The sequence below is a fragment of the Pan paniscus genome, chromosome 16 (genome assembly GCF_029289425.2).
Source record: "Pan paniscus chromosome 16, NHGRI_mPanPan1-v2.0_pri, whole genome shotgun sequence".
Lineage (NCBI taxonomy): Eukaryota > Metazoa > Chordata > Mammalia > Primates > Hominidae > Pan > Pan paniscus.
In genome coordinates this window covers 79,743,014-79,768,245 of record NC_073265.2, presented here as the reverse complement: position 1 = coordinate 79,768,245, position 25,232 = coordinate 79,743,014, and the positions used below count along the sequence as shown (strand labels likewise).

The 25,232-nt window shown below is 51.9% G+C and overlaps 1 protein-coding gene and 1 pseudogene across 2 annotated transcripts in view; both read right to left on the bottom strand.

Annotated features, from left to right (window-relative positions):
• The window catches only part of SEMA4B (semaphorin 4B), a 44,879-nt gene that overhangs the window by 9,750 nt on the left and 9,897 nt on the right, over positions 1 to 25,232 (bottom strand). The window contains exons 2-5 of one of the 2 annotated variants that reach the window (XM_003807724.6): positions 18,271 to 18,545; positions 2,360 to 2,523; positions 2,133 to 2,195; positions 56 to 154 (exon numbers count right to left, since the gene is read on the bottom strand). In XM_003807724.6, coding sequence (XP_003807772.5) covers positions 56 to 154; positions 2,133 to 2,195; positions 2,360 to 2,523; positions 18,271 to 18,424 — 480 coding nt within the window. In that variant the 5' untranslated portion in view covers positions 18,425 to 18,545. Of the gene's footprint in view, positions 1 to 55; positions 155 to 2,132; positions 2,196 to 2,359; positions 4,987 to 18,270; positions 18,546 to 25,232 lie in introns of those variants that run through there. The other variant, XM_055098515.2, reaches the window with a different exon arrangement.
• On the bottom strand, positions 5,013 to 18,235 carry LOC129393963 (small ribosomal subunit protein eS12-like; annotated as a pseudogene).

Sequence of the window (25,232 nt, the reverse complement as noted above, 5' to 3'; positions counted from 1 at the left end):
GCAGAAAGAGGGGCAGTTCCCAGGTCAGCCTCAGGGCTGAGGACAGGTCACTCACGATGTAGGTACACATGGGGCTGAAGGCTGCTGTGCCACAGGTGAACAGGTGACTGCCGCTGAGCGGCAGGAGGATCTTGATATAGTTTTGACAGTCGCGCTGCGGGGAAGGAGCGAGGGGATATCAGTCCCACGACCAAGCATGCCACCAGGGGGCACCGCCGAGCCCTCCCTACCACACCCAGGCCCGGCCTCTGCTCCCAGGACTGGGGATGGGGCACTCAAGTCTAGGAACAAAGAACCCCCAGGTTTTCTGGGGCACAGTGGAGCGTGCATAGAGTGTGTGCTGCAGGGAGCCCAGGGGCTCAGCTAGTTTTGTGACTGGCAAACTTTCCTTCGGCCTAGGGGTGAGGGCACAGAATCCTACCCCGTTGAGTTGTACTGTTCCCCAGCAGCATCCTCTTCAGAAGCCACAGGCCCCTCCCAACCAAGCTGGGAGCTGATGAAGCCACAGCCCAGAGCAGGAGGAATGCTCAGCCCTGAACCCTGAACCCCAGATTCATGCATCACCTTCAAATGGGGTATCTAACTGGCACCTGCAACCAAGCTTCTTTCTGGTCCTCCCTAAAACACATGCTTCCCCCTGAGATCTTGCCACTTTCATTAATTCTGTCTTTTCAGTCGCTGAGGCCCTAAACCCAGTCAGCCTTGACTCTTCTTGTCGGTCATACCCCATAATTTCCCACCCAGAAATCCTGGTGGCTCCATCTTCAAAATGCATCCGGAATCTGAGTATTTCTCACTGGTCTGAGCCACCACCATCACTCGCCCCTCACTGCTCTCCCTCCTCCTGTCCTTCCCCATGGAGGCTACTCTACCACAGTAGCCAGAGTGACCCTCTTAGTACACAGGTGAGACCATGTCACATCTCTGTTCAGCCTTCCCCTGGCCTCCCAAATACCTCCCTCAGAGTGAAATCAAAAGTCCTGCCCCTCCTCCAGATATGCCACTGTCAGCTCCTCACTCTCTCCTGATCTTGGCTCAAATGTCACTTTTTTAATGAAATGTAACCTGACCACCTTATTCCATCCCACCCCCCGCCAATAACATTTGTAAACTGACTACTTTTTCTTTTTCTTTCTTTTTTTTTTTTTTTTTGAAACACAGTCTCACTCTGTCATCCAGGCTGGAGTGCAGTGGCGCGATCTCGGCTCACTGCAACCTCTGCCTCCCAGGTTCAAGCGATTCTCCTGCTTCAGCCTCCCAGGTAGCTGGGGCTACAGGCGCCTGCCACCATGCCTGGCTAATGTTTTTTGTATTTTTAGTAGAGACGGAGTTTCACTATGTTGGCCAGGCTGGTCTCGAACTCCTGAGACACTCAGGAGACCATGAGGAGGAGACCTTGTGATCCACCTGCCTCAGCCTCCCAAAGTGCTGGGATTACAGGTGTGAGCCACTGTGCCAAGCCAGCTTTTTCACAATTAAATCTCCAGTACCTAAAAGTGCATGGACACAGAGTGCGTGCTTCATCAATGTTAGCTGAATAACAGAATGGCAGCCAGGACTTGAACCTGTGTCTTGATCCCAAGTCCAGCACTCTTTTGCCCTCACCTTACCCAGCACCTGCTGCACTTAGGAGCAGGAGGCCTCTGGGGATGATCATGAGTCCTCCAGGAGAACCTGGGTTGAACCAGATTTCATCCTGTGCTTTGGCCAAAACCACACCAGAATCTGTCAGATGTGCTACATCAGGAATCATCTGCAGAGGGACACAACTCTCACCCCACCCAATCCCTGTTCACGCTGGAAGCTGACTTGTTAGTCCTTGTATCTATGAGCCAGGTGCCTTACACCTATTAGCTTCCTGGATCCTCACTGTAAGCCCAGTGAGACCGGATCATTATCCCCATTTTACAGGTGGGCCCACTAAGGCTTACACAGGTGAATCTACTTGTCGAAGGTCGTAGAGATGTAAGTGTAGTGCTGGGATTCAAACCCAGGCCTGGCCATCTCAGAAGCTTATGCCCTTCTCACCATACCTGGCTGTATCTGCTCCCACCTCCCGCCTCTGGCCTGGATGGAAGTCCACCACCCTCCATCCCTCCTGCAGCTCAGCTCCCTTCCAGGTGTGGGCTCACCTGTGGGTCCTTGCCCTTGAAGCTGCACTGCTGTTTCTTCTCTGCGTCTGCACCCCAAAGCAGCTGGGGAATGAGAAAGGGGAAGGTAGTGGACAAAATGGAGGGTTTGCTGAGCCTCCCTCCTCTCCCATCGGCATCATCCTTGGACCCAGAAGGTCAAGCTTCCCGTCCATCTTCCCTCTGTGGTCCTCTGCCCAGCCTAGCCAACTCCAGGCAACATCTCTCACCTCCTGGTACTCCCCGCCTGGCAAGAAGCTGAGGTTGCTATTGAGTGCAAAGAGGGCCTCTCGAGCACCCACGTACAGGGTCGTGCCATCCCTGCTCAGCAGAAGGGCTGTGTAGTTGGAGATGTTTTCAGCTTCGAATCTGAGGAATGGCCGCTCTTCAGAGCCTGGGGAGAGGAAGATGGATATTACCTGGGGCCACCCCTCCCACGGGAAGCCTCTTAACACCAACCTTTAGATGGACTGGTTTAAAGGAAGGTAATCAGCAAGGCAAAGGGTGGCAATGGCAAGGGGCTGGGGGCAGGGGGATCAGGTTTGATGGGCGAGCAGCATTCCTGGACTCTCAAACATTACATAAGAAATGATGCAGAGATGTATGTACAAGGATACTTACTACGGCACCCTTCAATTTAATAAAAAACTGAAAACCAAAGAGTCCGTCCAACCAGAGGGGACCTTGTCAAAATAAATTATGATGCCTCAATCCAACTGAATACTATGCAGCTGGGAAAAAAAATGATGTATTAGAAGCTCCAGAAAAACAGGCAAGAAAGGCATGGTCAAAATATCAAGCAAACTAAAATATAAAGTGATGAGTTTTCAGCACATAATAGAATATTAAGAAAGGAAAATACATTTAACACTTTCCTTTGAGTGACATTAGACCCAAAGAGAAGGAAATGTTAAGTGGGCCCTGCAGTGAATGCTATTTGCATTGACAGAGTAATGCAAATGTTGAGCACGGGCTTTTCTTTTTTTTTTGAGACGAAGTCTCGCTCTGTTGCCCAGGCTGGAGTGCAGTGGCATGATCTTGGCTCACTGCAACCTCCACCTCCTAGGTTCAAGTGATTCTCCTGCCTCGGCCTCCCAAGTAGCTGGTATTACAGGCATGCACCATCACACCCAGCTAATTTTCGTATTTTTAGTAGAGACGGGGTTTCACCATGTTGGCCAGGCTGGTCTCAAACTCCTGAACTCAAGTGATCTGCCCGCGTCAGCCTCCCAAAAAAGCACTGGTCTTTGAGACTGATGGTTATTACACAGAATGGGAGTGTTTTCAATTTTGACCTCAGAAACCAGAACTGATGACAGACAGACATCATAATATGGTAGCAGGGTTGTCACAAGCTGCTGTCAATGGCTAATGGAATAATAAATACAGGTCAAGTGTACTGTTTTATATTGCAAAGGTAACCAATAAAGGAAGTGAATACAGTACGGTGACAGAATATGTTGGGGGGAGGAAGGGAAGGGAGATGTAAGTGAGGGAAAGTTAGGAATTCAAATATGCCAAGAAATAGTGGTGTAAGTATTTTACTTAAAAATATGGAGGAAATGGGCTGGGCGTGGTGGCTCACACCTATAATCCCAGCACTTTGGTGTGGATCACCTGAGGTCGGGAGTTCGAGACCAGCCTGACCAACATGGAGAAATCCCGTCTCTACTAAAAATATAAAATTAGCCAGGCGTAGTAGCACATGCCTGTAATCCCAGCTACTCGGGAGGCTGAGGCAGGAGAATCGCTTGAACCTGGGATGCAGAGGTTGCGGTGAGCTGAGATCACACCATTGCACTCCAGCCTGGGCAACAAGAGTGAAACTCCATCTCAAAAAGAAAAAAAAAAAAATGGAGGAAATAATGGTAGAACAAGAACCCTAAGAACCCTAAATGATTAAAAGTCCCTTTTAAATTGGCCTGGGGTGAGGGAGGACAGACATTTTTGCTTTTTATAATAAGCCCTTCTATACTTAAAAATATATATATACGTGCATGTATCCTTGATACAAATTTTATTTATTTTTTGAGACTGAGTCTCACTCTGTTGCCCAGGCTGGAGTGCACTGGCATGATCTCGGCTCACCGCAATCTCCGCCTTCCAGGTTCGAGCAATTCTTCTGCCTCAGCCTCCCGAGTAGCTGGGATTACAGGCATGTGCCACCATGCCCGGCTAACTTTTGTATTTTTAGTAGAGACAGGGTTTTGCCATGCTGGCCAGGCTGGTCTCGAACTCCTGGCTTCAAGCAATCCGCCTGCCTCAGCCTCCCGAAGTGCTGGGATTACAGGTGTGGGCCACTGCGCCCAGACCTTGGTACACATTTTAAGTATCTTTTGTTTTTGCAGAATAACAACAAGGAAAGACATGAATTATCTACCATGAAGTGAAAATTCAGGTTATATTTAGTATGTATGGTCAAATTCTATTTTTCGTGGGAAAAATATAAGTATAGGAAAAAAATCCAGAAGGATGTATCACAAAACACTAAAACATGGGCTCCCTGGTAGAATTACAGGTGGCTTTCTTTTCTTTTTTACTTGTTATCATTTTTAGATTCTCTAATAAGCAGGTTATCCTTATATAATGTGAAATACATAAATCAAAGAAAAAAAAAAAAAGAAACACACACACACTTACCCACCAGGGTACTGTTTATGCTTTGGGTAACTAAAGGGTTTGGAGAGAAATTATTTTTAAAATTCTAAGCAGCTGATGAGAACACAAAAACAAGCAAAGAGCAGCACCCTGACCACCCTCAGGCACGTTGTAGTGGACCAGTGGGTTATGACCACACAAACAGTCTCACAAAGCTGAGGAAGCAAAAAGTGCAACACGCCCAATCAAGCAGCTGTGAAGATGACTTCATGTGTGTTTACCTGTGGAGTGTTTTTACATACCCCCAGCCTGGTTCCATAAAGGGTGGGGAGACATGAAGAAAAGAAAGTAGTGAAATATAAACATTAAAATCAGGAGCAGAGAAAACCCAAATCTGAAGAAAAACATCTCCACCAGCAAGGAAGTAAAAATTCACGAGTAGGTCAATGAGTCCTCGCACAGCTGGTAGAGAAGGGCTGAGCCTTTAGTGCTGGGCCTCCTGGTGGCCAAAGAAAAATGGGAAATGAAGCTACTCCATCCTCAATGTCCATAAGGAGGAACACATACCAGCCATTTGGGGGAAGCTCAGCCTTTTTTTTTTTTTTTTTTTTTTGAGATGGTGTTTTGCTGTTGTTGCCCAGGCTGAGTGCAATAGCACAATCTTGGCTCATCGCAACCTCCGCCTCCCAGGTTCAAGCGATTCTCCTGCCTCAGCCTCCTGAGTAGCTGGGATTACAGGCATATGTCACCACGCCCGGCAAAGTATTTTTAGTAGAGACGGGGTTTCTCCATGTTGGTCAGGCTGGTCTTGAACTCCTGACCTCAGGTGATCCACCCGCCTCGGCCTCCCAAAGTGCTGGGATTATAGGCGTGAGCCACCACGCCCAGCAGCTCAGCCTTTTTTTTTTTTTTTTTTTTTTTTGAGACGGAGTTTCTCTCTTGTTGCCCAGGCTGGAGTGCAATGGTGCAACCTACACCTCTCAGGTTCAAGCGATTCTCCTGCCTCAGCCTCCCAAGAAGCTGGGATTACAGGTGCCTGCCACCATGCCCAGCTAATTTTTGTATTTTCAGTAAAGTCAGGGTTTCATCATGTTGGCCAGGCTGGTCTCTCGTACTCCTGACTTCAGGTGATCCGCCTGCCTCAGCCTCCCAAAGTGCTGGGATTATAGGCCTGAGCCACCGCGCCCAGCCGAAGCTCAGCTTTACACCTGGCAGCAAATGGGGAAGGAAGCCCTCGGGTGGGGGTGACACTAGTTAACAGGATGACGGGGGTCAGGTGGCTGAGCCACCGAGCCCGGCCCTCAAGTAGGCCCTTCTGTCAGGCAGCAGAGACATCGTCTCAATGAGCTGCAGTTTCTCATACATGTCACGGGAGGAATGAGACATATAAAGATCACAGGAGTCTCAAGAGGAGTGAGACCAAGACAGACACTGCGGTCCCTTCTTATCTTTTGGATTTTTCCATAGTTCTCTGGAAGCAAGGGCTGGTTCAGATAAGCTGGTTGCCCGTGCTTATCTACCTGCAAAAGAGCGTTTCCACCTGGGCAGGCCCTGTAAGTCTGGGCAGCAGACCGCCCTTGGAATCTGTCCAGACAAAGAAATGCCAAGAGTCAGAGATAAGCCTCAGTCCCAGGTGGCAACTCAATCCCACTTACGCCTGGGAGAAGGGGTGGAAACCTGCCACGGGCACTACAGAGTGCAGCCGGCTGGAGGGGAAACCTATAGACCAGCCAGTCCCTGGTTCAGCCCAGGCCTCCAAACGAGCCAGCCACAAGCCCTCCAGCCATGCTGGGAGTAGAGTGAATGAAACGACAAAGGGACAGAAAGGGGAATGTGCCTTGGAGAGGGGGGTGAAGGGCCCCTTAACCAGGCTTTCCCCTTCTGAGGCTTCCCTTCCACACTTGCCTCATCTCTCTGCCCTGAGACTCAGACTGAAAGCCATGGTGTGCAGAGTAGAGTTAGAGACCTGGGTTCAAAGCCATCCTCTACCACTTACTGGCTGTGTGCCACCAGGACACGCTACTTAACCTCTCAAAGCCCCGTTTTCCTTATCTGTAAAATGGGGAAAATAATAACACTTTGCCTCATGGGGTTGTTATTAGAAAAAATGAGATTACGTATGTAAATAATAATATACATAATAACCCACATTTACTGAGACAGCTTTGCTAAAACAACGTTGCACATGGTTTGCAGTGTGGCATGGTGTCTGGCACGCGACCAACACTCAATGAGTGACTCAAAAACAAAATCCAAAAGCCCCGCAGGAAAATCCGGCCCGGTGAGAGCTGCCAGAAGGGCAGGGCTCCTTGCGGGAGTCGGGCCTCCCTCATCCAGGGGGTTCACGAACTTAGCCTGGGCGATTCTAACTTAGGCACGCACCTGGTCACACAAGGGTCTCATGGCCAAAGCCAGACGGCATCAGCTCAGAAACAGAGACTTGCGTGTCACAGGCTCGTGTTGTGGGCGCGAGCTGGTCTGTGCTCGGTGTGAGTGGTGTTACTGTCTAAGGGCCCAGGTGCTTGGGTCACCTCCAGAGTGACTGCAGACGTCTGTGCAGGACCCTGCCTGAGCTTGCCTGTGGTGTGTGTGTGTGTGTGTGTGTGTGTGTGTGTGTGTGTGTGTGTGTACATGGTACCGCAGGGCTTGTCCACGCTTGCGCACTCACTCCTAGGTGCTCTTTGTGCAGGGGTGGGGGTGTTTCTGCACTTTACTTCCTGCGAGGGGCTGGCGCACCTTGGGGTCAGTCTTAAGCTTTTATGCTCTCCGTTGTGTCAAAGAGTGTCTCGCTCGCTCTCCTGGGCTGCCTGTGCTGCTCGGACATCCTCTAAATCCATCTATCCAGTGGGTTAGTCCAGTATGAAGAAAGCAGGGCACGCCGAGGCTGCGGCCGGTTTTCCCATTCAGGGTGAACCCTCTCCCTCCACCCCGACAGGCTTCAGCCAGGGGCTTCACCAAGGCCAGTGCATCCCACTAGGCAGATCATCCTTCAAAAAGGCAGACCGGGGCTGGTCTGGGGCTGCCCTGTCCCTCCCTGGAGGGAGACGGCACATGGAATGGGCACATAAGAGTCACCTGCAGGGTCCCCACTCCCCACCCCAGGAAGTGGGGTTCTGAGTAGGAAGTGATGTGGGAATACTCAGCCCTCAGCCCCATGTAAGGGTCCTCCTTCCCTGTGACTCAGCCGGAAGCCTGGAGCTCTCTGGGGTGAGACAGGAATAGGGCTCAGCACCATCCCCACCCTGGGTAGTCCCCACCCCAGGCCAGCCAGCTAGCTGCAGCAGCGCTGTGACTCAGAGCCCCACCCCACCTTTCTCTCTACTGTGGCTCCGGGCACGGCAGCAAGACGCTGACCTGGCCCTAACATCCCACCCTCTACAGGCCCCAGCAGGATCAGGCCAGAAAACACCAGCTTCCCTGTGGAGTCGGTGGGGAAGGGGCCTCCAATGCAAGGAGGCAGCCAGTGGCCTCCCCCACTCTCAGAGAGGGGTCTGGGCGGGACAAGTCCCCAGAGAGCCTCCTGAAAGGCTGTTGTAGCCCTTCGTCCCCAGGGATGTCACGATAAGTCACCAGAACCTTGGACCCACTTACCCCAGCAGCAGCCCCACCTCCAGGGCAGGAGTGCTGACGGGGCCACAGTCAGCAGGAAACTGGGACACACTGCCAACCTGGGTGCACTTCCTTCCTCCACACGGCCCGTGTTGGGCAGGGCAGCCACTTCTTCCTCATGGAGCATGGAGGAGGGGGCCACATTCTGCTGACACCAGCCCAGTGCCAGAGTCGAGTCCCTGACCAGGGACTCTGGGCAGAGGTTGGGGGTGTTGTGTGCCAAGGGTCCTCCCATGGACTGAGGTCACCAAGAAAGTGGCAACGAGGGCAAGGGAACCTGGCCTCACAGCATCCGTGCTCCTGGGGCATGCCCCGGAAAGCCATTGCTACAGCCCCAAGTGGGCAGACGAAGAGCCTCTGCCAGAACCCCCAGGCAGTCCCAGTCCCGACCTAGGGCCTGTGCCATGGGTGCACAGACCACTGCCGTCACCTTAGGAGCCTGCCTGCCGCCTGCCTGCTCACAGGTCTACACAGGGCCACGCTCAGTCCCTCTGCTCAGGGGTTGGCTCCCCTCTAACAACCCGGCTTCTAGGGCCTCTGCCCTGGGTCTGCCTTCCTGCCTTTATAGATGTCTCCACTTCTTCCAAGGAAATCGGGGTCATCAGGCATAAACAACCTCAACTTCCCACCCCATCTCCTCAGAGACCAAATCCTGTGCCACCAACTCTACCTGTCAGAAAGCAGTTTTTGTTCCAATGTCCATTCTAGAAACTTTTGTGCCTCCCTCCACCTGCCTTAGACAAGCTCCCAAAGAGAACAGCCACCCCATGCCATCTCTGCCTCTCACCTTCCACTCACTCCTCCACAGAAGTTGGGCCTCAGCCAGCCCCACGCTCAGCAGTGCCAGCCCTGCCAAGAGCCCAGGGATCGCCTTGCTGACAGACCCCAGACACGGGCCACGCCACCCCGTCCTCTAGGTACCTGTGCCCCCAGTCTCAAGCATCACTCCGTGTCTCCCTCACATGCCTTCTGGGCCTCTAGCCCTCAAAGAGCTAAAGTATGTGAGCACTTTCTCAGCCCTTTAAACGGATTAAGTCATGTCATCCTCACAAGGCTGCTGTGTTTTATTACCTCTGTTTCAGGTGCAAGTCATCCCTGGGAGGAGTGGTGGGGATGCCGTCTGACCCTGGGCCACCTGGCTGCAGCATCTGTGTTGCTGACCACCCTCCTGCCTCAGGCTTTGCTCCTGAATGTTCTTGCTCTCTAGGTCTGTCCGCTCCTGGCCCTGCTCTTCTTAACTCCGTTCAAGCCCCTGGGTCACACGTCCATGCTCATCACTTCAATGACGCGGATGCTGGCGATCCCCAAATCTCTTCATCCAAGTGCAGATCTTCCTCCAACACACCAGACCCCACAGTGCAGAGGGGCCTCTGTGGGTGCCTCCCACCACCTCACCGCCCCCTTCCAGTCCCACTCCCTGGCTTGGCATTTTGTGTTTGTGTGTGGCACCACTCACCTGGGTGTCTCACCATCCTCCTTCCTCAGAAGTCCAGTCTATAATCAAATCCTGCCAATTTTCTCTCAATATTTTCCAAACCCATTCCCCTCACCATCCCCACTACCGCAGTCCTGAGCCTGGCACCATCCTCTCTCACCTAGGCCACCATCACAGCAGCCTCCCAACCAGCCTCCCACCTCCAGGCCAGCTGCTATGCTGCAGCCAGAGGGCTCTCTGGGAGCCGTCACTGTTCTGCCTAAAAACTTCAATAGCACCCCGTCGTCCGAGCTCCTAACTTGCCAGTGCTTGCCACCCACCCACCTCTTGGTTCGACCAAGTGACATGGAACTGCAACTCAAGGGCCCAATTCTCATCTCCGGTCTGTTCAGGAAGTCCCCTCCACCCCGAAGGCTTTCCTTTTGACTAACTCACACTCATCCTTTGAGACTTGGCTCAGTTCCACCTCCTCCGGGAGGCCTTCCTGAATCCCCGGCTGGGCAAGGGCCCTTCTCCGTATGCCCATCATTTCCTGTTCACATGTCTTGTAGTGCACTGGTGACACTGTCGGATGATGGCAATGTTTGATGTTTGATGATGATGATGAGGGTCTTTCTGTGCTCTTCTCTTTTTTTTTTTTAAGACAGTCTTGCTCTGTCGCCCAGGCTGGAGTGCAATGGCATGATCTTGGCTCACTGCAACCTTGAACCTTGGGTTCAAGCGATTCTTCCGCCTCAGCCTCAGCCTCCTGAGTAGCCGGAATTACAGGCACCCGCCATCATGCCCGGCTAATTTTTGTATATATATATATATATATATTTTTTTTTTTTTAGTAGAGATGGGGTTTCACCATGTTGGCCAGGCTGGTCTTGAACTCCTGACCTCAGCTGATCCACCTGCCTCGGCCTCCCAAAGTGTTGGGATTACAGGTGTGAGCCACCGCACCCGGTCTTTGTGCTCTTCTTTTCCACCAAGCTGACAGCATCTTCAAGATCAAGACCATGTCTTATTCATATTTGTATCAACTGGTCAGGTGAGCTCCCAGCAGTTGTTCCATAAATGTTTGTTGACTAAACAAATGAATGACACAGTCCCAGTGAGAGTGCTCCAGCCCAGAGAGGGGCCCCAGATAAAAATGGGGCAACGTGGAGGTCCTGAAGCATCACACTCACAAAAGTGTGTCTGAGAAGCACTGCTACCACTCTGACCCCTCCCAAAAGCACTGAACACATAGAAGTATAACAGCTGACAGGAGCTCGAGACCAGCCTGGGCAACATGATGAAACCCTGTCTCTACCAAAAATGCAAAAATTAGCTGGGCATGGTGGCATATGCCTGAGGTCCCAGCTACTCAGGAGGCTGAGGTGGGAAGATCGCTTAAGCCTGGGAGGTGGAGGTTGCAGTGAGCCAAGATCTCACCACTGCAGCCTGGGTGACAGAGTGAGACCCCATCTCAAAAAAAAAAAAGAAAAAGAAAAAAAGAATTAAGTATGACAGGTGGAAGTATGACAGCTGAAAGTATGGTAGGGAGACAGGAAACAAGCTTCACGCACTGGAAGGGGCACAAGACATGTGTGTGAATCCTCACTTGATCACTGACCCACTGTGCAACCCCGAACAAATTCTCAGTCCTGAGAGGGCTGCCTTGCAGGATTGCTGAGAAGACTAAATAAACACAGTACGTGGCAGTGCAAAGCTCTGCAAAGATTAGGGGTCAGTGACCATCAATAATCAAGATGGGTTCTCCCCATGCTCCCTACTCCTTCCCTTGCTTCTTGCCTTCTACTTTTACTCTAGCCCTTTTTCACACGCAAGACTTAGGCCCCAGACATGTGCTGCTACACGGAATGGGGGTCCAACCTTACCAGATCTTCAGAAAAGCTGGAAACCTAGATTTTTATGTAAAATTTCCTAAGTTTTAAATATCAGCAACTAATTAAAATTTTTCTTTCTTTTTTTTTTTTTTTGAGATGGAGTTTTGCTCTTGTTGCCCAGGCTGGAGTGCAATGGCATGATCTTGGCTCACTGCAACCCGTCTCCCAGGTTCAAGTGATTCTCCTCCCTTAGCCTCCTGAGTAGCTGGGATTACAGGTGCCTGCCACCATGCCCAGTTAATTTTTCTATTTTTAGTAGAGATGGGGTTTCACCATGTTGGCCAGGCTGGTCTTGAAACTCCTGACCTCAAGTGATCCACCCGCCTCGGCCTCCCAAAGTGCTGGGATTATAGGCGTGAGCCACCGCACCTGGCCTAATTAAAATTTTTCTAAAGAACTTGGAAGTCAAACAAAATGTATCTCCAGGCTGGCTGTGGCCCACTACCCTTCAGTTTGCAAACTTCTGTCTGAGATGTGTGCCTCAGTCTCCTGTGTGCCACATTCCTGACCAAGTCTGCCAGCTCTGCCCTCTTCCCAACTATGGCCATGCCACCAGGGGCCTCGGCTGGATCCCCTGCCCCGTCCAGAGACTGACCTCAACAGATTTCTTTAACAGATGGAAAAATATAACCTGCAATTATTCAAGGGCTGAGCCGGGTCATCTTGCTGCTTTTGTACGATTCACAGGTGAAGCAGGAGGCAGCTGTTCTAATGGAAAGAATGTGGTTGCTGAATCAAGAACTGTGGCCCAAGGCTTGGTCCCAAACTCTTCTATAGCTGCATGACCTTGATAATGAGTTAGCTTCACTGAGCTTTGGTTTCCTCATCTGCATGAGATAAAGCAATGCACTTCCACATCCAACAGCAGTGCCTGGCACACAGGGAGTGCACCGCAATGGCCGCTTTTATTTGCTCTTCCAGTTGGCCCCCTTCCTAGAGGATGGGCCAAAAGATGCCAAAAAAGAGGACACGAGTTGGCTAATTTGGCTCCTCTTTAGGAGTATGGTAAAATGATGGCTTCTGTCTCCTACCTACCATCCCCACTGAAACCCCCTTGCCACAGGCCCCCCACCTCTCGGAAGCCTGTTAGACTACAGGATGGGCTTCCAGATGGATCCAGGAGTGCAGAATAGAGCTTCCATGCACAACAAGTCAGATCACAGGCCTGGGAGGCAGAACTCTAGCAGCTGGACAGAACACTCCACCTCTGTGTATCACTCTGTAGCCACTCTACTCTTCCGTGACCACCTCTGCCACAGGGCAGGAGCCACCCCTTAGTGTTCCAGTATTCAGTGCCCAGAAGAGGGTCGATGGTGAGCTAATAAGTATAGAGCCGCTGTGGGCACCAGACTTTTTTTTTTTTTTTTTTTTTTTTGTGAGCCAAAGATATTTTCTTCATTTCTTGCATTACAAGTTCTCTCTGATGACATGCTTGGCCTGAGACTCCTTGCCATAGTCCTTAACTACTATACAACTGCAACCAACCACTTTACGGGGTTTCCCCTCTCTGTCAATTTGACAGAGACCTACCCATTCCCCCAGTTTCTTTTGTCATCAACCTTAATTAGGTTGATTTGGTGCTCAGCACAAAGGGCCTCCACCAACTTGACATACACAGTCTCATCACCGTTGGATGCAAGCACACAAAGATGGGCTTGGCGCTTGTCTAAGGCTTTGGTAGCTTTGCGAATTCCATGTGCTAGGCCATCGTGGATGAGGGCTGTCTTCAACAGCTCTTGTAAAGCAGCATTAATGTCCATTACCCCTCCAGCAGCAATGCCTTCCTCGGCCATGGCAGTGGATTATGGGTGAAGCCGAATCTTGAACGCAACCGAGCCTGAGCCTCCGTCTCTGCATGACTTGGTGGCAGCAGGGAAAGAGCCACCAGGCTTTTAATTATCTTATCTTACAGACAGGATAGCTGTCCCACTCCCAGCACAGGGAGGTCAGAATGTGAAGAGGAGGGGCAGGGAAACCAGCTGGGGAAAAGCATGGAGAATGCAGTCCAAGGGAGCAGACTTCCCAAAAAGCTAATCTGAGGGAAGGCAGGCCTCGACCACAGGAGTCTCGCGTTGTGTTGTTCCTGTTGCCCCGATCCCCAGGGAGGGCCACATCAGAGGCCCCCTGAGTCCTGCGCCAGCCTGAGCACCCATGGGGGTGGAGTGAGAGGCAACAGGCTCTAAGAAGATAAAGGAAGGAGTGATTGATGACATGACCCGAGTCTAGCCTTTTCTCCAGGCCCCGTGCCACCCTCTGTCTCTTGCCTAGAGGATGAACATGCTGGTATATCCAGATATGCCCCAAAAGTTGTGCAAGTTTAGCACTCTCCTGGGTTGGCACAGAGGTATTTCAACACCAGCTGGATGTGGGTTGTGCCGAAGGCAGAGCAGAACCAGTGAAGGGCAGGCAGGGAGAGGCATGGTCCAGCCCCATGCAGAGGAGGTTCTTCAGGCAAAGGAGGACTTTGAAAAGGCTGAATCAGGAGCACTTAATAACTGGGCTATAATTAAGCAGGACCCCTGGTAATGACCTCCAATCAGCTCCTGGGGGCCTTGCTTTGTCTTTTCTACCAGGGCAGGCACTAAGCCTGACAGGCTTGGCACCTAGCAGAGGGCCTGCATACCACCAGTGTGCACAAAAATGGATGCAAATAACCTCACCAAGCAAGGCTGGCAGGGGGTTTCTAGCACACCAGAGCAGAAGCTACCTTTTTACTACGGATGCAGCACGTGCCAGGCACCATGCCAAACACTTTACATACATTATTTCATGTAATCCTCTCAGAACACTGTGAAGATGGCCATTATTCCTCTCTTGCTAATGTGAAAATGGGCCTGGAGAAGGCCAGGAGCTTGCCCAAGGTTGTGCAGTTAGTAAGGGTGGCAAGCTACTTTACAAAGCCAGGCTCTGAGCATCCACAGTTAGAGCGCCTTCCACTCACCTCTGCAGAGCCAAAGAGATGCTGGCCCATAGGACAGAGCTGGAGACAAAGGCTCATGTCCAGTTGAGACCATGTCAAGGAGGGAAGCCAGTAACCGGGCTGAGGGCTCAACAAGCGACCAGCATCAGGGCTTCCCAGGGCAGCCTTGACCCTGGCTGCCTCCTCCAGGGCCAGAGGGCAAGCAGCTGATTTGTGCCAAATGCTCCATTCTCTCTGCTCAATGGGGTTTTGTTGACTGCAGTTTGCAGGCCTACAGATTTCTGTCCAATCTGCTTCAGAAATACTGCGTCCAGAGCTTTCCCGCCCGGCACTTCTGGGGCAGGAGGGAATTAATAACTCCCTTTAAGGCCGGATGTGGTGGCTCATGCCTGTAATCCCAGCACTTTGGGAGGCCAAGATGGGCAGATCACCTAAGGTCAGAAGTTCGAGACCAGCCTGGACAACACGGTGAAATCCCATCTCTACAAAAACACAAAAATTAGCTAAGCATGGTGGCGGGCACCTGTAGTCTCAGCTGCTCGAGAGGCTGAGGCAGGAGAATCACTTGAACTTGGGAGGTGGAGGCTGCAGTGAGCGGAGATGGCATCACTGTACTCCAGCCTGGGAGACAGAGCGAAACTCCATCTCAAAATAACAATAATAATAACTCCCATTAAGTGTCCAAATAAGGTGGCCCAAAAAGACTTTGGAGGGCCATGAGAGGAGGCGTGTTTTGTTTCTCCCCACATGGCCAGGCTGGGAGGCACTGGGCGCCATTGTTTCTACTCAGCACCACTCCTGCTCCTGACCGAGGCTTTGGTCCTGGAGCTCTGCATGGTAGTTCCAACGCAAGAGAACCCAAATTCCACACACTTCTTTGAAGTGTTCCTTTCAGAGACTTCCAGCTGACTGTGGAGCCCCCAGTGGCTGTCCCCCCATCCTCCTCCCCCTACTGGCCACTGGGCGAGGCCACAAATCGGCTCCCTGCATCTTAAGCACCCCAGGAATGTGCTGTTCATCAACAATAATTAGGGTTCCCTATGAAGGACCCCAGATGCAGGGCAAGCTGGACGCTCCACTTCAAGGGATTTTGTTTTAAACCACAGACATAGCCCCACTGTCCCTAGGCATCTGGGTCCTTACGGGGCATGGGTGGGAATTCAGTAGAGGAGTGAGTGGCAGGAGGAAAGGGGGGTGTGTAATCTCCAGTTCCAAACCCTTTCTCCTAAGATGCATGCAAGGGAGGGCACTAGGGCCCTGGGCCCGGCGTCCCATGGTCACCACGAGCCTGCCCAGGATGGGCACACTGCCAGGAACATCTAATGAGCCCCCTGGGATGAGGCAGGAAACCGCCTTAGGCCACACTGAAGGGTGAGCCTGTTCAGTTACCAGGGCATTCCCCTCTCGGACTCCCAGCCAGCCCTAGGACCTGCACGTAGGTAAGAGTAGGAGGTGGGTATGAGGGCCAGGAGGAAGCCCAGAGAGGGGGCACTCCAGGGTATAGTGGCAACTCAGTCGACTATAGATACGTGCTCACAAGTTCAGGTAGCTAGGTGCCACTACACTATTCCAGGGCTTTGGTGGGACTGGAAAAATGGGCCACTCCGGGCAGACCTAGCCCCAAGAACATAGCAGAAGGGGTCTTTTGCTCCAGGATTCTTAGGTTGGAGAGCTGAGTGTGGACTGCATTTCAGGTCCTCTCAACCCTCAGCTGGGCACCTTGGTACAATGCACAAAATGCAAGCCCACCTACGGCAGCCCTGACAGGTGAATGCTGGTGCATGACAGAAGCCTGGGAACAGTCACAGGCTTGTAGAAGTGGACCAGGTCCTGCAGCTGCATTGGTAATAATAACCAAGTATTCTAGCTGCTCCTCGGGAAGCAGGTCCCCTCGATTCCCCTCACTGCTCTCCAGTTTTGCCTTCTAGCTACCCTGTGATTGTCCCATCCAGTTCCAGAGTTGGACATGAAACCTACCGTCTTTTGACATGGTCCCGTGAGCTAGCCCAGCTTTCCCAAGGCCATAAGTGGAGTCCATTGGAGCATCTGCCCCCATCTCACCCTGCCTTCTCCCAAAAATGAGAGGGTCTGAGGGCAAAGGGAGTTGTGGCCACAACAGAAGTAGCAAGGCAGCAGGCCTGGGGCTGGTTACACCTGTTCATCCTGACTTCATAAGCTGAAGCATCCAAGGGGCTACAGTCAAACTAACACCCCAACCCTGTCCTAACCCCAGGCAGAATCACCCCAGATCTGGGCAAGATGTACAGAAGTAAACTCTGAGCTGAGTAACACTCATTCAGCGGTTCCTGTACCAGGCCCTGTCCTAACGACTTTTCAAACACGAGCTGATTTAATCTTCACTACCTTGAGGTAGGTTCTGTTATTATACCTGTTTTACAGATGAAGAAATCAAGACCCAGAAACTTTAAGTAGCCTGCTCAAGGTCACATGGTTACTAAGTGGCTGAGGTAGCATTTGAACCCAGGTCATCTGCAGTATTTCAGACAGGGGTTCAGATAGGGTTACTTGAAGCCGCTAGGGCCCTGCCTTAATTTAAGTGCTGATTCTACTATTTCCCTTTGTAAATAGGATGCTTTTAGAGGTGGGGATGCTGTGAGGAGATGGAAGTCTGGTACAGTTTCAGTCTGTAACCTCTAATTCATACATGCTTTATTCCAAGTCATACAATATGACAACCAACAAGTTAAAGGGCTTGCGGATACATCTGTTGGGCACTTATAAACTTCATACCCGAGTAACACACCTTGCAAGGCACCTATGACTGCCTATTTTGCAGATGAGAAAGGTGGGGCACTGGGAGCAGAAGGCACTTACTTGCCCAGTGGAAGAAATGGGCTTGGGATCCAGGACCCTCTGAATCTAAAGCCCAAGTGCCCCAAGAAGAGCTGGAGAAGCAACCGGATGGAAGGGAAAAGGAGAGGGAAGGGCGGAGGGCTGAAACAGGAGGTGGCCACAGAAGCAGATGTGAGGACCAGGAAAGGAACCCAGCCAACCGGGATGCTACTCCCAGGTCACTCTGAGGAGGGGTCGCGCCCAGGACTTGGGAATGTCAGCGCCCAGAGCTGCCCCCATCCGCAGTCTGGTCGCTCCCAGGACTTGGGAATGTCAGCGCCCAGAGCTGCCCCCATCCGCAGTCTGGTCGCTCCCAGGGCCTGGAGGTCTCTCCATGCTGGGGCTTGGGGCTGCACTGGCAAGCCAGGGATGGAGGGGCGGAGAGGGAGGATCGGGCGCCTGCCCGCCCACCACAGCTCCCGGCCCTGCTGCGACTTGCTGGGAATACCAGAACCCCAGTGTTTATAGGACTGCAAGCAGTGGCCTCCCTCTACCCCGAGCCGCCCTCGGGGGCGGCACCGCGGTCGGCTCTGGTCAGCATCAAAGACAAGTAGATGGGCAGGCGGACCCCGCCGAAAGTGCATCCTCCTAAGGGAACTAGCGGGGACGACAGAGCGGGCTAGACCCCATCCCTACGCAGAAAGAAAACTGAAGAAAAGGGCCAGCGGCCCCACAGCTCCCCTCTCCTCTCCCTCCCTCCGCGCAGCGCCTTGAAAAAAGAAGGGGTCCTAATGGATCCCGTGCCTCCGACAGGTCCCCTCCTTGGTCCTTTGTCACGGCCACCTCCGCACGAGGCACGTCCCCGGCAGCCTTCCTTCCCCCGGCCCGCGTCCCCGGGTCCCCGGCACTCACCCAGAGGCAGGCTGATCCGGGGGCTGAGCGCCCAGGTCGGAGGCGGCGGCTGCAGCAGGAGCAGCAGCAGCAGGAGCAGCAGCGGTGGCCGAGGCGGCAGCGCGCCCCATGGGGCGGCGAGCCAGCTCCTCGGGCCCATCGCGACGCGCAGCATTCGGAGAGCAGGAGCGACGGTGTCCCGCGGCTCCGGCTCAGGTGGCTCGGCCGGACTCACGGGCGGCAGCTCCGCCCCGCGGTCCGCCCCCGAGTCGCCCCGGGGGCCCCCGCCTCCGGACCTGGGGGGCGGGAGGTGGGAAACAGGGTCACGTGGGCCCTGGCGAACGCAGCCCCTCCGCGGGGCACCGCAGTCCTCCCGCCAGCGCCGGCCCCGCAGCCTCGGTTTGGGCAGAGCTCACCCGCAAGCGGCGGAGGGCGGGGCCGAAGGAGGAAGTCGGCCGTGAGCCCGGCCGGCCCGCCCCTTCCCCCTTCCTCCTTCCCGGGCGCTGGCAGCGCGAGGGGCGGCAGCTCGGGGCGCGGCCGCAGGGGGCCAAGCCCGGGATCAGTAGCCCCGGCGGCCGCCGGAGCGCTGGGACGCGGACGAAAGCCGACCCCCAGCTCCCCGCCCCCACTGCTCAGACCCTCCCACCGCCGCCCAGGCCCTGGCCCCTTCCGGCTCCTCTGGGACCCTCTGCTAGTGGCGTTGGTTTGGGGACACGCTGCGTCCCCGCTATGCGCCTAGGGAGTTAGGGGGCGGATGGTGATTAGGCCTTGGTCTCCTCCCTTTAGGCGCCCCCTCCGCTCTTGCTCCTGGCGACCCCCTTGTTCCTGCGACCAAATGAACTCGGCCGAGCTCGTGCTGACACTGGGGCTAGCAGCTTGAGAGTCCAATTTTTGCACAGGTCAATCCACTGCAAGTCATGGCTGGGCATTCACTACAAGCTCAGCACTTAGTCTAGGCACCCTGCGGGCTTGTCCGCTTAATATTCTGTCCACGCGAAGCCCTCGGGTGGGGGAAGGGCAAGATTAGCTTAAGTGGGATAATAGGATTTAATGTACTGCTGAGGAGGTAAAACCTTCACAACCTGCACGTGACCCGGCAGGGGAAGGGAACCCCTAAGACTGGAGTGGAAGCCCAGAGGCACCCACCCCTAATCCTCCTGGCTCCTAACATCTCCACGGGTGGAGTTCAGCTCTGCTGAGACCAGGGGTTTCCAACTGCAGCCTGGACCATTAGCAGATTCTGAAATCAATTTAGTGGATCCCAACAGCATTAAGAAACAAACAAAACATAGAAACTATCTAAGCAATAATCTCAAAGGATAAGTAATTTTGGGAAAGCTACTTCAACTTTTCCTAAGTGTGCACAGGATTACAGAAAAATGTAGTAGTTCCTCCTGTAGTTAAGAGTCCAAAAGAGTGAAAGCCTCTGCTAGTTATTTCCATGGCAGTAGAGACCATCGCTCCATAAATTTGCTGCAATTGCAGGAAAGCTCCTCTTCACCCCCAGCCAAAATCAGCCTCCTCAGAGCACCTCTTTTCCTCTCCTCCCGACTTTCAGGGTCTGCCACATCTGCTCCCACAACAGGGATGCTGTCAAGAGGGTGGGCACAGCACCCACATGGTCCCAGGTCTCCTTTCTTACGGCTAAGTTTCCTCATGCTGCATGATTTCTGTACCTCCATCACCTTCTGTGGACATGGTGCAGGCTAGCAGCATCCCTTTTAAAGGGGCTCCCAGAACTGGACACAGAATTCCACATGGGATATGGACAGCACCAAGCACCCACAGTGCTACTATTGCCCAGGTTTGGATGCTTACTCTAAATGGGTTCAATCCACCTACAGCCAGTGATACCCAAACCCCTATCTGCCGCCTAGTCCAGCCCTGCTCAGCCCTTAACTCCAAAAGGCCTCAACTTTTTTTTTTTTTTTTTTTTTTTGAGACAGAGTCTTGCTCTTTTGCCCAGGCTGGAGTGCAATGGTGCAATCTCCACTCACTGCAACCTCTGCCTTCTGGGTTCAAGTGATTCTCCTGCCTCAGCCTCCCGAGTAGCTGAGATTACAGGTTTATGCCACCACACCCCGCTAATTTTTTGTATTTTTAGTAGAGACAGGGTTTCACAATGTTGGCCAGGCTGGTCTTGAACTCCTGACCTCGGGATCCACCTGCCTTGGCCTCCCAAAGTGCTGGGATTTCAGGTGTGAGCCACCACACCTGACCCGGCCTCAACATTTCTATTTGGCTGTCTGAAAAGCATCTCAAGCCCAACATGTCCCAAACTAAGCTCCTGATCTCTCCCCCTTCTCAAAAATGTGCTCCACCTACAGCCTTCCCCATTTCATTTAATGGCAATTCCATCTTTAAGTTGCTCAGGCCAAAACCCTCAGCTCCTCTCATTATCTCACTCCTCACATCCAGTCCATTAGAAAATCTATAATCTGACCACTTCCCAGCTCCCTAGGGCCCAGGCACCACCCTCTTTCTCCTGGTTACTGCAAGGGCCTCCTAACTGTTCTCCCCGTTTCCTCCTTGGTTCCCCTACAATCTATTCTCAACACAGCAGCTGGAGTGAGTCTTTAAAACACAAGCCAGGACAGGGGTGGTGGTTCGCGCCTGTAATCCCGGCACTTTGGTGGGCCGAGGCGGGCAGATCACTTGAGGTCAGGAGTTCAAGACCAGCCTGGCCAACATGGTGAAACCCCATCTCTACTAAGAACACAAAAATTAGCTGGGCATGGTGGTGTGTGCCTGTAATCCCAGCTACTCGGGAGGCTGAGGCAGGAGAATTGCTTGAACCGGGACCTGGGAGGCGGAGGTTGCAGTGAGCTGAGATTGTGCTACTGCACTCCAGCCTGGGCTACAGAGCAAGACTCCATCTTAAAGAAAACAAAACAACACACAACACAAGCCAGGTCAGGGCTTTCCTCTGCTCAAAACCCTCCAAGGGTTCCCCCATCTCATTCAGAATGACCTTACTTGGAGTGGTCTGCAAAGCCCTCCATGTCATCCTCACCACCAGTACCACTGCATCCTCTACTACTTTTCCCCTCACTCATCCACACCAGGTACATGTATAGTAGCCCGAACCAGCAGGGCCTTTGACCTGGCTGCTCCCTCACCTGGCACACTCTCCCCCTAGATAACCACAGGACTGAGTCCCTTGCTTCCTTTTGCTCATTTATCACCTTGAAGAATCTGAACTTCCTCCTAATATGCCCCTTATCTCCTTAAAAATACCTTCAGATATTTTTTCAGAGCACTCATCACTGAATAACATACGATATATTAGTTATGGTTTTTCTTTATTGTCTGACATCCCATCTCCCGCAGAATGCTGACTGAGAGGGCAGAGATTTTTGCTTATTTGGTTTGTTAAGTAATGTATCTCAAGCCTCTAGAATAGTGCTTGGCACATGGTAAGCAGGACTTCAGTAAGTACTGGCTGAATGAATGAATGAATGCAACTTGAGTCACAGAATACTGCTGACTCATGTCAGCTGACAACCAGAACTATTTTTTTTATATCAACTTTGGTCCAATAAAGAGTTTTACCAGCCAGGCGCGGTAGCTCACGCCTGTAATCCCAGCACTTTAGGAGGCCGAGGCAGGCAGATCACGAGGTCAGGAGATCGAGACCATGGTGAAACCCCGTCTCTAATAAAAATACAAAAAAAAATTAGCTGGGCACAGTGGTGGGTGCCTGTAGTCCCAGCTACTCAGGAGGCTGAGGCAGGAGAATGGCACGAACCCGGGAGGCGGAGCTTGCAGTGAGCCGAGATCGCGCCACTGCACTCCAGCCTGGGCCACAGAGCGAGACTCCATCTCAAAAAAAAAAAAAAAAATTAATTAATTAATTAATAATAAAATAAATAAATCTAGTGGTTCTGGCTCAGATGTCATCCCACTGAAGTCATGTTGAAAACTGATTCTATTATCATACATTTGGCTTCCCCTTCCAGTTTGGGGTCATCTGTAAACATGATAACCATTCCTTATGCCTTTATTCAAGCTATTGATAAAAATATTGGGTGAGCAGGGCCGGGCATGGTGGCTCACGCCTGTAATCCCAGCACTTTGGGAGGCCGAGGTGGGCGGATCATGAGGTCAGGAGATCGAGACCATCCTGGCTAACACAGTAAAACCCCATCTCTACTAAAAATACAAAAAATTAGCCGGGCGTGGTGGCAGGCGCCTGTAGTCCCAGCTACTCAGGAGGCTGAGGCAGGAGAATGGCGTGAACCCGGGAGGCGGAGCTTGCAGTGAGCCGAGATTGCGCCACTGCACTCCAGCCTGGGTGACAGAGCGAGACTCCGTCCCAAAAAAACAAAAATTGGGTGAGCAGATCTAGCACCTAAATCTTGGTTTACTTTTTTCTTTTTTATTGAGAGAGGGTCTCACTCTGTCACCCAGGCTGGAGTACAGTGGCAAGATCTCAGCTCACTGCAACCTCCACCTCTTAGGCTCAAGCAATCCTTCCACCTGAGCCTCCTGAGTAGCTGGGACTACAGGCATGCACCACCACACCCGGATAATTTTTGTAATTTTTTTGTAGAGAAAGGGGTTTCACCACGTTGCCCAGGCTGGTCTCCAACTCCTGGACTCAAGCGATCTGCCCACCTCGGCCTCCCAAAGTGCTGGGATTACAGGCATGAGCCACTGTACCTGGCCAATCTTGGTTTCCTAATCCTACTCTCTAATAAGAGAACCAAGATTCTTTGGGTGAATGTAAGGGAAAGTACGACGTAAACATGAGACATTTTGTTGGGCCAGAAAGCAATGATCAGAAACTAATGAGGCCATGTCCAAAGGACATCGGAACCAGCTTGATGACCAATCTGAGCATTAAAACATAATGAAGTAATGGATTAATACATTAAATTTAAAAACAATCCATTAGTCCACAGTGAAACCCAGAGAGAGAGAAAAAATAAGGGGTGAAAAGGAAGCTTTTCTTTACCAAAAAATGCTGGTTAATAATGTAGAAGAGGCCGGGTGCAGTGGCTCACGCCTGTAATCCCAGAACTTTGGGAGGCTGAGGCGGGCGGATCACGAGGTCAGGAGATCGAGACCATCCTGGCTAACATGGTGAAACCCCGTCTCTATTAAAAATACAAAAAAATTAGCTGGGCATGGTGGCACGCACCTGTAGTCCCAGCTACTTGGGAGGCTGAGGCAGGAGAATCTCTTGAACTCAAGAGGCGGAGGTTGCAGTGATCCAAGATCACGCCACTGCACTCCAGCCTGACCGACAGCGAGACTCTGTTTCAAAAAAAAAAAAGTAGAAGAAATGGTGATAGAATTAGAAAATCTAGATTCAAGTACGAATCATCAGTGGATGGGAAACCATTGGGTGGAAGATTGTTACGAAACTATACGTTAACAAGGTCTGTCCCACAGATGACTTACTAATTACCAAAGGGAACATTTATCTCTAAGGGAGAGATCTCGGGGCCACAATCTTAACCAAGTAGACACAAGTAGCATCACAGTAATGGGACTATTTGACGTAATTTTCCTCCTGATATGATGCAATAAGAAGTACAAAACAGGCTGAGCCCAGCAGCTCACGCCTGGAATCCCAGCACTTTGGGAGGCCGAGGCAGGCAGATCACGAGGTCAGGCGATCGAGACCATCCTGGCTAACACGGTGAAACCCCGTCTCTACTAAAAATACAAAAAAAAAAAAAAATTAGCCAGGCATGGTGGCGGGCGCCTGTAGTCCCAGCTACTTGGGAGGCTGAGGCAGGAGAATGTCGTGAACCCAGGAGGCAGAGCTCGCAGTGAGCCGAGATCGCGCCACTGCACTCCAGCCTGGGTGACAGAGCGAGACTCCGTCTCAAAAAAAAAAAAAAAAAAAAAGAGAAGTACAAAACAGGCTGGGCCCAGCAGCTCACGCCTGGAATCCTAGCATTTTGGGATGCCGAGGCGGGCAGACTGCCTGAGCTCAGGGGTTCGGGACCAACCTGGGCAACACGGCAAAACTCCATCTCTACAAAAATTACAAAAATTAGCCAGGTATGGTGGCGCATGCCTGTAGTCCCAGCTACTTCGGGGGGTGAGGCAGGAGGACTGCTTGAACCTGGGAGGTCAAGGGTGCAGTGAGCTGAGATCACGCCACTGCTCTCCAGCCTGGGTGACAAAGTGAGACCCTGTCTCAAAAAAAGAAAAAACAACAAGTACAAAACATCATCAATGTTTGCAGCATTCGAAGGTGTGTTGTAACCCAGATCTAACAATGAAAACACAATCAGACCCATCCAGCATGAGTAGTATTCTACAAGACAACTAGCCTGGACTCTTCAGAAAGGGCAATCTAGTGAGAGGCAAAACAGACAGGGGTGGGGCTGTTTTAGGTTAAGGGACTAAAAAGACATAATAAATGCAGCGAGGCGAGGTGGCTGACACCTGTAATCCCGGCACTTCGGGAGGCCAAGGCAGGTGGATCACTTGAGCCCAGAAGTTCAAGACCATCCTGGGCAACAGGGTGAAACTGGTCTCTACAAAAAATACAAAATTACTCAGGCATGGTGGTGCGCACCTGTAGTCCCAGCTACTTGAAAGGCTGAGGTGGGAGGATCACCTAAGCCCAGGAGGTCAAAGCTGCAGGGAGCCATGCTGTTGCACTCCAGCCTAAGAGACAGAATGAGACCCTGTCTAAAAAAAACAAACAAAATCAATAGCAACGTGTGAACCTTGATTGAAGATTGAATGTTGGAAAAAAAAAAAAAAAAGCCATGGAGCAATTGGGGAAATTTTAATATGGACTGTGTATTAGATGATATTATGGCATTCTTCATTTTTTTAGCTATGATAATGGCATTTCTCAGATGTGATTAAGTCCTGGTCTTTCAGAGACACCTGCTGAAGCTTTACAGTTGAAATGTCACGATGTCTACAACTTACTTTCAAATGATTCAGCAAAAACAAATGTGTATATATATGTATGTGCATGTACTAGAGAGAAAGAACATGAATGTGACTGG